At 39.2% G+C, this 11,206-nt stretch overlaps 1 protein-coding gene and 1 long non-coding RNA gene across 24 annotated transcripts in view; one reads left to right on the top strand and one right to left on the bottom strand.

The window, feature by feature from the left end:
• Positions 1-1,520, top strand: part of LOC119261914 — a 3,896-nt gene extending 2,376 nt beyond the window's left edge. For both annotated transcript variants that reach the window (XR_005129270.1, XR_005129269.1), the window contains exon 3: positions 783-1,520. This is a non-coding gene — a long non-coding RNA (uncharacterized LOC119261914). The remainder of the gene's footprint in view (positions 1-782) is intronic.
• The window catches only part of itpr1b (inositol 1,4,5-trisphosphate receptor, type 1b), a 173,487-nt gene that overhangs the window by 135,924 nt on the left and 26,357 nt on the right, over positions 1-11,206 (bottom strand). For 11 of the 22 annotated variants that reach the window (XM_017710893.2, XM_017710939.2, XM_017710902.2 and 8 more), the window contains exons 4-12: positions 10,576-10,691; positions 9,737-9,823; positions 9,499-9,657; positions 5,129-5,227; positions 4,063-4,146; positions 3,018-3,164; positions 1,463-1,630; positions 828-872; positions 684-713 (exon numbers count right to left, since the gene is read on the bottom strand). In XM_017710893.2, coding sequence (XP_017566382.1) covers positions 684-713; positions 828-872; positions 1,463-1,630; positions 3,018-3,164; positions 4,063-4,146; positions 5,129-5,227; positions 9,499-9,657; positions 9,737-9,823; positions 10,576-10,691 — 935 coding nt within the window. The remainder of the gene's footprint in view (positions 1-683; positions 714-827; positions 873-1,462; positions 1,631-3,017; positions 3,165-4,062; positions 4,147-5,128; positions 5,228-9,498; positions 9,658-9,736; positions 9,824-10,575; positions 10,692-11,206) is intronic. The other 11 variants (XM_017710991.2, XM_017711024.2, XM_017711054.2 and 8 more) reach the window with 5 other exon arrangements.

The raw sequence follows: 11,206 nt of genomic DNA, 5'->3' as shown, positions 1-11,206 counted from the left end.
TTTTCCTCAGTTCAATATTTTCTGTTCAACAAAAGGCCAGTGACTCAAACATATACATCAACACACATGCACTCTGTTCAATCTTCACTACAGGAGTTACCTGCATGGTGTAAAAACCACACAGTAGGGTTTTAGGGGAACTGGGAACTAAGCATTACAGCAGAACAAGGTGGTTAAGTTAAACCACAGGATGCAGTATGCACATAGCCACTGTATTCACTGTAGCTCGCACCAAATAGGTGCACATGACAACAGAACAGTATACTATATACAAGTTAACCAAGATTTAGGATGCATCTGTCCAAAAAGACAAGTATCTCCATTCTTTGCGATTTTCAGTTTTCTGCATAATTTGAGCTCAGCAGCCTTTTACATCATGTGAAAATTTCATGATGATTGGACCCATAGAAATGCTCCAAAATTACTAATAAAATCTTTTTACAGTAACGTACATGGAAAGTAAAGGGCATTTTTGCCTTCTCCTGTAAAGTTACCAACTTGGAGATGCTTGTTTTTCTTGGGACAGCCACCATATGGAGTTTTGTACAACAATGCAGGACGAGTATGCAAAACGCAAAAGAAAATGTTTGAACATGGGGTTACACATATGCTTGCTCTACATGCTAGAAGAGCACAAAAAGCATTTAGGTTCAAATGCATCCTAACCAACCAATAGACTGTACCTGGAAGTTAAAGGGAATAAAATCTCCCACCTGGAGCAGAAAACATGATTAGATAAGGACTCAAATGCATATCTCTCTGTCTGTCTCTCTCATATACAGGCACAGTAAAGACCAAGATAAGAGAGCAAGCAGGTTGGTACTTACTGAAGAACGAGATTCATGAGACTCTTCCTCATAGTCTGGATTCACCTAAAAAATACGCACACAAACATATGCAAAATGAAATTCTAGCACAGCAAAAGACAACATATCTCCATTTTTTCAGCCAAAGCATTGGTTAAAAAGTTCTCAACGTAAATAACCTAAAACAGGTGGCAACATAAAGCCACACTATAAAAAAGCTTTTCATCTGGCTGCTTTGAAACTTCCTAACCAGTGAGTCTGATACAGCGGACTTCATCTGAAACAAGATCCAACTTACAGTGAAGCAGACAAGCAGCTTTCAGCCCATAACCAGTGCAATTGTAATACTTTATAAAACTCAGGTGTCAAATCTCAAGCAACAGAAAGTCGGAGAGTTGCACTGTTTAGTGTTTTCTCTGCTTTAAAATGTCTGATTCCTCATTTGATGTACCTGTTAATTCACTAAATATGATGGAGTATGCAAAGCCATTGCATGTGCACACAACGAATAGCACTTTTAAAAACTATTTATTTGTATTCACTCCTCAGCACTCTTCTTTTCTCTGCTCTGAAACACTTTGTTCAACTCATGAGACTTTCTAGACCAAAGTTTGACACCAGAGTTTGTGTTAGTAGCTGTGAGTGCAGTGCCCTACCCAGCGTGAGCAGTTAGAGCTGACCTGGAACCAGTCGAGAGAGCGTCCGGAAGCAGAACACACCTCACTCACCTCTGCAGCCAGGTAGTGCCCTGTGGCCAGGTGCTTAAACCTGAACAGGCTGTTCCAGTAGCCGGCGCCACCGCGGCATGGGTCGTGCTGAACTACCTGAGATGTAGAATCAAATTCAATTCAAATCAGGGAGCATCATTTAAACTGCTAAAAAGTATTCAACTAGGCATGAAGAAACGCCTGCCACTGAGAAAACAGGTATTTCCACTGGTGCTAGTAGACATTTGCCCTTAATGAACTTATGTGCCCTTTGCCCTGAATGTTATCCTATTGTATTTTTTCTAACAAGGCAATTTCAGGAATCACTTTTTTTCAGGAATCAATTTTTTTAAATAAATGATTCGCTTGTAAAACTTCTATATCTATGTACATTTCTATTAACCTTGACTGTAACATTTGCATAGGTAACATAGGCTGTTCTTATACAAATTTAAGAAATGTTCGATAAATGTTCGATATAATAAAGCATTCTTACACTTCCATGTTCTAGCAACAGCCTTAGTGGCGTTTTCTACTGCAAGTAATCAACACTGCTGTCGCCACAAGAGGGCGCACTTCAGAGTTTTTCTACATGATTAGAGAGGGAGGGGTCGACGAGTAAAATGAGATGCAAATATACTTTAGCAATGTCTGAAACATAGGTTATATATTCCCTGTTTGAGGCTAGCTGTTTTTAGCAGCTGGATAACTGGAAGCAGTACTCTGTCACTCGCACAGCACGGCTGAACTGATGTTACTGTAGATCAAACAAGACAAAACGTACCAATTTTAGTTTAAACATCCCTAAAAGGAGGACTTGTTTTTAATGCTTTTACAGAGCAAGCACCAGATATGTTGCGGTTCTTTCTCCCCTCAAACTTCTATGATAGAATAGAGAAACCCAGACATCTGCTAGCTTGTGTTTGAATACTGTGATATGCTCTGACATGGATGTGGTAGGAGTGATGGAATTAAGGCGGTGTGATCCATCTTTAACAGAATGAGCCAGCTAATGTTTGCTGTTCGTACTAAGCTGTTGAGAAACTAAACAGTTTAGCGCTCGTCACCAGACAGCTAAAAATAATCAGTTTTCTTTCATAAATTACAAATATTACACAAATTGTGGCCGTACTTTTCCAGCTACTAAAAACAGCTAATAAGAAACTTTCTCCCATTGTCCCTTGACAGACTTCCACTGTTTGGTGAGTGTTTGTCATGTTCTGACCATGAAAGGACAGTTTAAAACAGCAATTAACCATTCATGAGGAAAAATCAGCCTTCAAACTTAAAAGAAATAATGATTTGACTTTTATCACGATATGTATCAATATCGACTGATTTTTTTTAATCGTGATAACATTTTTGGCCATATCACCCAGCCCTAACTGCAAGCATTGGAGAACAGATGAAAACATGTCTCTAGGACAACCAAGGCTTATTCACACTTCAGATTTTTTTTTTATTAATCAGATGACATATAGCAAGACCTCTGTCCAGTGCTCACCTCTACTTCCCACAGTGCTTTGCTGCTTGTTGCGGACGTGGCAGACTGGCGCCCTGTAGTCCGGAGGAAGACATACTGCTTCTTCCGGTAATCATCACATGTCAGGAACTTCTCCTGTTCGGCATGGAAAAGTCGCACAACATCACCCTGGCAATCGAAAAAGACATATGATTAACAAAATGATGGATAGGATTAAATCTGCAACAAGCAATATCTTTAAGGTTTGCTTATAAGGCACATAGTTCATCTACAAGGACACGTCACTTCCAACATGGGCTAGAATAACTCAAACCTCCCAGCTCTTCTTTTTCTGAAAATCCAAAAACCCACTGGTCAACTGCCCTGCATTTCTAAATGTGCTCCATTAGCTACTTATTTACAAAATGTTTCAATTAAAGCAATGTTTCTCAACAATAATGCTGTGGTGAACCAACACTACATAGGTTTGTTTTAGCATAAGTAGATAATGAACCAATTCGATGGCAATGGAAAACACAACACTGTAAGTGAACTACAGGGCGTTGAAACCACGAGGAACATTACAACACTACACTACAACCCAGGTTTTGCATGCCTGTCAAAAGACTACATTGTGGAATACACAAGAAATGCTGGTTAAAGCAGCTATATTTGTTACAAACTATGACAAGAAGCGTTACTGGATCATGGGAAAAACTGGTATGTGTGTACTGCTGTAATCACCCTGTAGAAGTCAGAAAGAATCATTTAAAAGTCAGATGTGTCAAGTCAGATTTCACAGAGACCTGTCCACGCCATGTCTTTACGTTTTTAACGTCATACACAGTCTGAAAAATTATGTTCCGGCTCGATGTTCAGGTCTTAAATGTAATGTTTAGTTCTCATCTGCTCGGGGCAGGGGTCCGAAGCACAACCCATATTACAAAAATGCTCCTCCACATTTTGCATGCAATTACACATTTCCACCAGAGAGATCTCCAAATTCCCATAGCTTCAGTGATACTTTAAATTGCCTGCTGGACCAGCAAATAACAAAATTTAATTGGTCTTGTCTTTTAATACGCACCCCTTTTAGAATAGCTTCCTTGTTGTCACTCCATTTCATGAACAAGACTATTTTCCAGCTAGTGTTGCAGTTCACGGAATTCACCTGGACAGAGGGAAAGATGATTATATAAACCATAAAGCAATCTTTGAGAGCTCATGCTGTCAAAATCACATGCATATAGAAGCAAAATCTCTCTAAAGGACCAAACATCCAAGAAGCAATCAATCCTATAGCATGTTTGTTTCATAGACAGACAATCTGATGAATGTAACACTACAGTGTACTTCTTCATCTCACTGTTAATTTTTCTTCTTTTATTTATTTCTGTAACATTTAGGATTTAAGAGGATACTGAATCTAAAAATTACTTAATATTAATTAAGCTGTAAAAAATGTGAACATTTGGTGTTCAAAATAATGAGTGTTTTGTTCGGTTTATTTTTTCACCATAACATTGTTGGCGCTTGTATTGGGCATTGTGGCGCTACACTTGGTACCAGTATTGAAAACAAAATTCTGGTATCATTACAACCCTACCCACAGTCACTTACTCTGAGCATTGTGGCTTAGAAATTGTGTGCATGTGTGCAACAGAGCTGACAGGTAGTGGAGACCATAACTGTGGTTCTGCTGGTCTCTCTCTTTTACTTTCTCTCTCCGTCACACACACACACACACAGACACACACACACACACACACACACACACACACACACACACACATGTGGCACATCCGTATACAGACTACAGGCACAGCTGAATGTGACATGAATGTACTTTGCATTCCATTTGCCATTTTTGTGCTACACCATAGTGGTGGGACTGTAATCTAACCGAATTCTGATTTTAACTTAATTCAACTAGGTAAATTCCTTGAGGTTGTAAACATTACAAGAAGGTCAGCACAAGCAAAGACAGATAAGAAATAACATAATAAACAGTCACAACCATGGCAAGTACACCACAACAGGGCAAAATGTATGTATCTTACATAGAAATTTGAGGCTAAATAGATTTTCTCAATCAACTCTCTCTTCAATTTGTAGCAGAATACTAAGTTCAAAAAATAAAGGCAGGTTCAAACCTCATTGCACCCTGGATTGTCCACCAGTTGATGGGTGCTGGCGTGGAGAGGCTGCCCAGCATTTACAGGGTTCAACACAACTTTGTCTCCAATCACCACCTACAGAAAAAGATGCACACATGAACATTTTACTAGACTTACAACTGCTGTGCTGGAGAAATATTTTCTAGCACAGTTCTACTCGTTTCTTACTTTACTGAAAGGTAAGCCAATACAGGTGCTACCAAGTATGTTAATATTTTCCACCTTGGACTTGGTTTTACTGTATTTGTAGGAATCCTCAAAAACAGCATGGTGTCTCTTTTTTTTACTGGCTGACTCCGAGCCAAGCTGGAAGAGGACGAGATGTTTGGGTGAATATGTTTTGTAATGCCTCAGGCTGGATGTATCTTTTGCAGTGAATTTTGTCAACACTGTCAGCAGACCCACAGACACTAGTTCTTTTTTGGGCCGCACATTATTACTATGGTCCTGTGAAAACATAAATATAAGTGGCTTTTTTTAAATCAACCTTATCTGTTTTTTTACACAGGGTCCATGACCCTACCACAGGCCTTGCCTCAGCTTTTTTTTTCCTGAATAGCCACTCTCATCTTCTACACTATATTTTCTACGAAGATTATCTTCACAGGGTGTTCAACCATGAAACATCAATGAGAAAAACTAAATATGAAGCATTACTGCATCTAAGCACTTATAAAGCATCAAAATATATACTATGGTTCAAAAACTTAGAAAATCCACTCATGCTGATAAGCTCCAATTTCAAAAACACTTGATTCCTGTGAGATCTACTTAAGGTAAAGGCAGCTGGAGTTAAACAAAAATGTGGGCAAAGAACTTTTACACTGTTTTGCCATCTAGTTCAATTGCTAAAATCCATAGTAGAATTTGAGTTTTGTGACATTGTATCTTTACCATTTAGTTCAGTTGGTTTCACAATGCAAAGTGCACCAGATTATAAATGCAAGTGTTTATTTATTGGTATTCGGTTAATGGCATTTTTGCAGGGATACAAGTTTTGTTACTCTCATATTTTACACCATTTGAGCCAAAAAAATTAATTAAAAAAAAAATCATACTTTGCAGACAAACTGAACGTTAAATGTGAATCATAATAAAAGCAATAATAATAAACCTTGCTATTTAATTTGTCAATTTGATTGCAATCAAGTTGCTGATGCAATATGTTTTATGATCCATGTGTCAAAATTAAACGCACTACTTTGTTATTATTTTACTGCTCTGGCATTATTAGCAGCTCATGCTGCAAGAACTATATGAACTTCTGTGAAGGGTCTAATGTAAACTAGGCAGATCATGTAAACAGTACAGAGCTAATGTGCTGCTGGAAAAAGCAGAAAAGCATGCTCTCATATTGAATTCCCTCAGTTGGTGTGGACCATGACAAAAATGTGTTCCCACCAGCAGCAAAATGTGTTCCCAAAGCCGACTGAGACAAGCGATTTTGTCGGACAACAGTTCATTAGTCCAGTGCAAACACAAGCACGGGTGTTCACATCTGCCAAAACAAACTGAACTAAAGAAAAAGTCTGACAGGTCCATACCAAATGGGGTAGGTGTGAAAGTGCCCTTAGAAATATGGCCACACAGAGCTTATTTCATTAGATAAATAAACCCATAATTATCTCAGAGGAACATTTCAATAAAGTTGGCTATACATGGAACAAGCCTCAGAAACAGAAATCTCACACATTATCGAGCAAGGCAGCCTTAAGAGGCAAAAGAGCACATTCTGATACACAGCGCTTATCACAGCACGCTTTGTCCCTGGCAAATATCCAGCTGGAGACACGGAGTACAAGGCCAGGCTAAATCTCCCAGCTGAGCATCAAGGCATGGGTTTGAGTGTCAGTATGGTTAGAAGCACTCATGTATATCTTGAGACAACCGGAATACATTTAGGACCATTGCAGAATCAACCTTAATGAAGCAAGAGAGCTTATCAAGGATCACTTCAAGTCTCGGAATATGAACAGTGTATTCCAAGAGAACATGAGCAACGCTGGTACTCCTGGACCAGAAAGCATTGATGTACAGAGAACATGATCATCTCACACTGTAAGCACCGAAATGATCTTAAACAGATGCTGCAGACTACAGTTGGACTAAAAGCTAAATAACTAAATTTACTCAGGCAAATATTGGCCAGAAGCCACACTTCATATCTGAGGAAGCATTTGTTTAGATGACTCACACAGCCTACACATTAACAACCATGTAAGAGACACAATCTGTCATCTACTTAACAGACACAATGATCTACAGTGCCCTCCTCCTGTATCTCATTCTCTGTTCAACCAGTATGAAGTATTGACCAGAAACTACAGGGCGATGTTGACTTGAGGACCCAAGGCTTGGCACATTTATGTGTGAGTCAGGTGCTTCAACTCTTGACCTTCAGGAACACCAGTCATTAGGGGTGGGTGATAAAAATATTATTTCAGGATGCTTGAAGACATTTTCACGAGACAAAATTTGCATCACAACCCTCATTATTAACCAGCATTGAACACTAAGCAGGACAAGAACACATTTTGAAGGCCTTACCCATCAAACACGATGCAAATAAACAGCACAAAAATGCAAAACATACTGACAATTCTTCGCATTAAAACTATAACTATACACTGGACACACTGAAAAAATTCACCAGGTTGTTTTTGGAGTGAAACAAGTGAACAAATGAGCAGAAGCTCAAAAATAAATCCTTTGCTCCTCACAGAAACAGCCAACGGCGACACCAGGTGGGCTACTTTCCATTTTGGAATATCCAGTATATCAGTTTCAACACCTCAGCCAGAAGCTGGATCTTCATAAGAGTATTTACACACACTTTGGATGTCCGTAGCTCAGTTTGAGCTACTTCTGGAGATGCTAGAACAATTCATGACAAAGCAAAGGACAAACTTACCCTTTTGACAACTGTTAAAAGTTCTTGCTGGGACACAATCAATCAGTCATCTTGGTTGTGGCCATGGTAATGCTAGAGACTGCACATTTTAGTGTTCACCCTCAAAAAGGACTTGTTAATTAGCTGAATACTTCAGGTGTACTACAGCAGAGCTATGCATATGTAGGGCAGGGCTGGGAACCTTGCAGTACAGCACTGTAATTTGTCTTTGTGTCCATGATTAGCTTACAGCATACCAATCCAATTTTCTCTGTCAAGAACCAGCAAATCCATCTGTTGTGTTAATGTGATGAACCTGCATGTGATTGTTAGGAATGTCTAAAATGTTCTCCCCATCTTCAGACTGTTCTGGAATGATTTCTGCGATTCACATTCGATCCTTTGACTTGTCCCCTCTTTTCCCTGGAACACCGTTGAGACAAATCCTGATATTTCAGTGTTTTTGTGATTGAAACGATGTGCCCTTTTCTGTACAGGGGCAATACGAACAGAGCTGTAAAAGACCACCAATCCTAACAGGCCCCAATTCATTGCTGAAAGCACAAGCTCCATCATCATGCCACTTCAGAGACATCACAGCCTCTTTTTAGTTCTTCAACTAAAAGCTCTTCTTCATTGCAAATCTGTCAATGCAAGGACATTTAGTGTAAACTGGAAAAAGGAGTCTCAAAATGAACATACAATGATGTACATGCATACTGGACTAAAGTAGTTTTAGCCAACAAAAAAAAAAATCTATACTCTCAAAGTCTGTTTTTTATTCATCCATTTCTCACATTCAACTATAAACACAGCTCTAAATGGGTGAAAAAAAATACAGAACACTGTGTTATAGCACTCAGTACACATGATCAGTTCTGCCTACAAGTCTCTGTGTGCAACAGCAGTATTGCTCTACAAATGTCAGAAAGATTTCAGTTAATGCATTTGCCAACATGCTTTTGCTAAGTATTAATTAATTCATACATTTTTACTTTTTCACCACAGCCCTTGGTCCTCTTTCCACTAAATGAGGTTTTACAAAATGCCACTATTGTTATTATCCTTACTGTATCCATCACCATGACAACCCTCCAAGTACTGCATGTGTCAGAAAGAGGGTTCAGTTAAACTCTGCATTTTTGTACTGCAGATTTTGCCCCAAATACCTCATATCATGTTTCTGAGATGCCTCCAGGTTGAAAACCATGCTCTGGAATTAAAAGCATACCAGAGACTAGGCTTTATTCAGAGAAACTACCTATGCTTTCCTACAGTGTCTGCCACAGAAAAGCGTGTCCTTACAATGTTACTTACAACATTAATAGCCATGGCTTACATTGTGTTATTACACTGCTTCTTACAGATCACAGAGCACTTATACTGCCACTTGGTGTTCTGTCTCCCATATAGCTCAGCGATTTACACTGTCTACTACAGACTGGAGTGTACTTACACTGTCTCCTATGGACCGGAGTTTGTAGAAGGGCTGGATGTAGAACCAGGAGCCCTCATTTCCGGCCGAGTCCAGAGTGACTCGCATGGCATTCTTCTCCAACAAGGCAGGCAGGCGCTTATTCACCGTCAGGTACTTGTTGCTTTTCAAATGTAGCAACTGCAAAATAGAAGCATCGGTTATACACACACAAAATCAGGTATGCCAGATGTCCACAGATGTCTCCAAGCTAGTTTACCTGAATGACGTTCCCATACTGAATGACCGTTCCTAGCAGTTTCCTATTCTCTGATTCGTTCTGTTTCTTCTCCAGATCAGCTGCATGCTGTATAACACACAACAAATGTAAAAAATAAAATAAAATCAGGCAAAAATAGTGATTCATTTTTGATTTTCATTTTTTCTTTTTTTTTGGATCTAAGTTTAGGGCTTTGCAATGAGTGTAATATAGGTTAAACACATAGCTTAAAACACAGTTTTTCACAGAAATTATAACCCTATTATTCTCACTAATCATACAGTGCCAGTGTTAGCCTGCAGCAGACTGCCAACCTACTATCCCATTTTTCCTGCAATTTTTGCAGCAAGGCCAGCACTCTCAGAGAACACTAACTCCACTCAGATACACAGCAAAGCTGACCGCGAACTCATGGTGCACTATATAACTATGGGTAAAAAACAAAAGGGCTCTACCTCTTCTCCCTCCCAGTAAAAAAAACAGTGCTCTAGAGATGGCGCATCACACAATAAAGGCTTTATCTCTGTTGCAGTATGTCTTTGAGTGTTGCAGATAGAGGCCAAGCTATCCTGTGTGATTTAAATGATCTTAGTGGGTCAACAATCTGCATATGGTTATAACACAGCTGAAACTCAAATAAGAATCACAGCAGTTGTGCAGTGATTTGACCAGGCACAGAGGAATAAAAACTAATAACAATAAAATAAAACTAAAGAACATTATATATTTCTAACATGATAATTGGACAAATGCATTAAGTATTTCCACTGTCTTCTCTGCTGAGGAGCATTATAGGATCGCAGCTAGCTGTGTATTTGTGTGAAGAGGCAGAAACATACATGCAGTTTGTTGAGGAGCACTGTATCTGTAGTGCTGTTGCCACCGGGTTTCGCTGCCTTCCAGAACTGTTTCTGTGCTGAGTACCTATTCATAGGACACAGCTTGAACAGACAGTCTGTGGAGGGAGACAGAGGAAAAAAAAATAAAACAAAACACCACATGGCATTACTAACACACTGAATACAGGCACAGAAACAGAAAAAAAACCTTAACTGTACTTCAGCAGTCTGAAATTACTGAAACTTTATTTTAACAGGGCAAATTCTAGCTGTCTATCCTTACATAAAATAGCTGTATATGAAGGAAATAAGTACACTGTGTATAAATGTGCAGCAAGAAACAATCAATTTCTTACAGAATTTAAGATTTTTTAATGTGTCCCATTTAGTAGTTGAGTTTGGTACCCCTGGATTAGACTCTTTTTTTCATCCGATTTACCCACTCGTCTTTCTGACAGAGGACAGAGAGAGCTGGATGGCCAGAAGAGTGATGACTCATGGGTCTAAATGAGCCTAAGGGGCTAAAGGATGAATAAAGGGCCTTTGGTGTTGGGTTTTTCAGTCTGTAGGCTACCCCTCTTAAGACAAGGACATCATTTCATCACTATAGGAAGGACCTGGGCAGAGAGCT

The sequence above is a fragment of the Pygocentrus nattereri genome, chromosome 21 (genome assembly GCF_015220715.1).
Source record: "Pygocentrus nattereri isolate fPygNat1 chromosome 21, fPygNat1.pri, whole genome shotgun sequence".
Classification (NCBI taxonomy): Eukaryota; Metazoa; Chordata; class Actinopteri; order Characiformes; family Serrasalmidae; genus Pygocentrus; species Pygocentrus nattereri.
The sequence above is the reverse complement of the archived record's forward strand: the minus strand, read 5'-3'. Positions and strand labels throughout refer to the sequence as shown.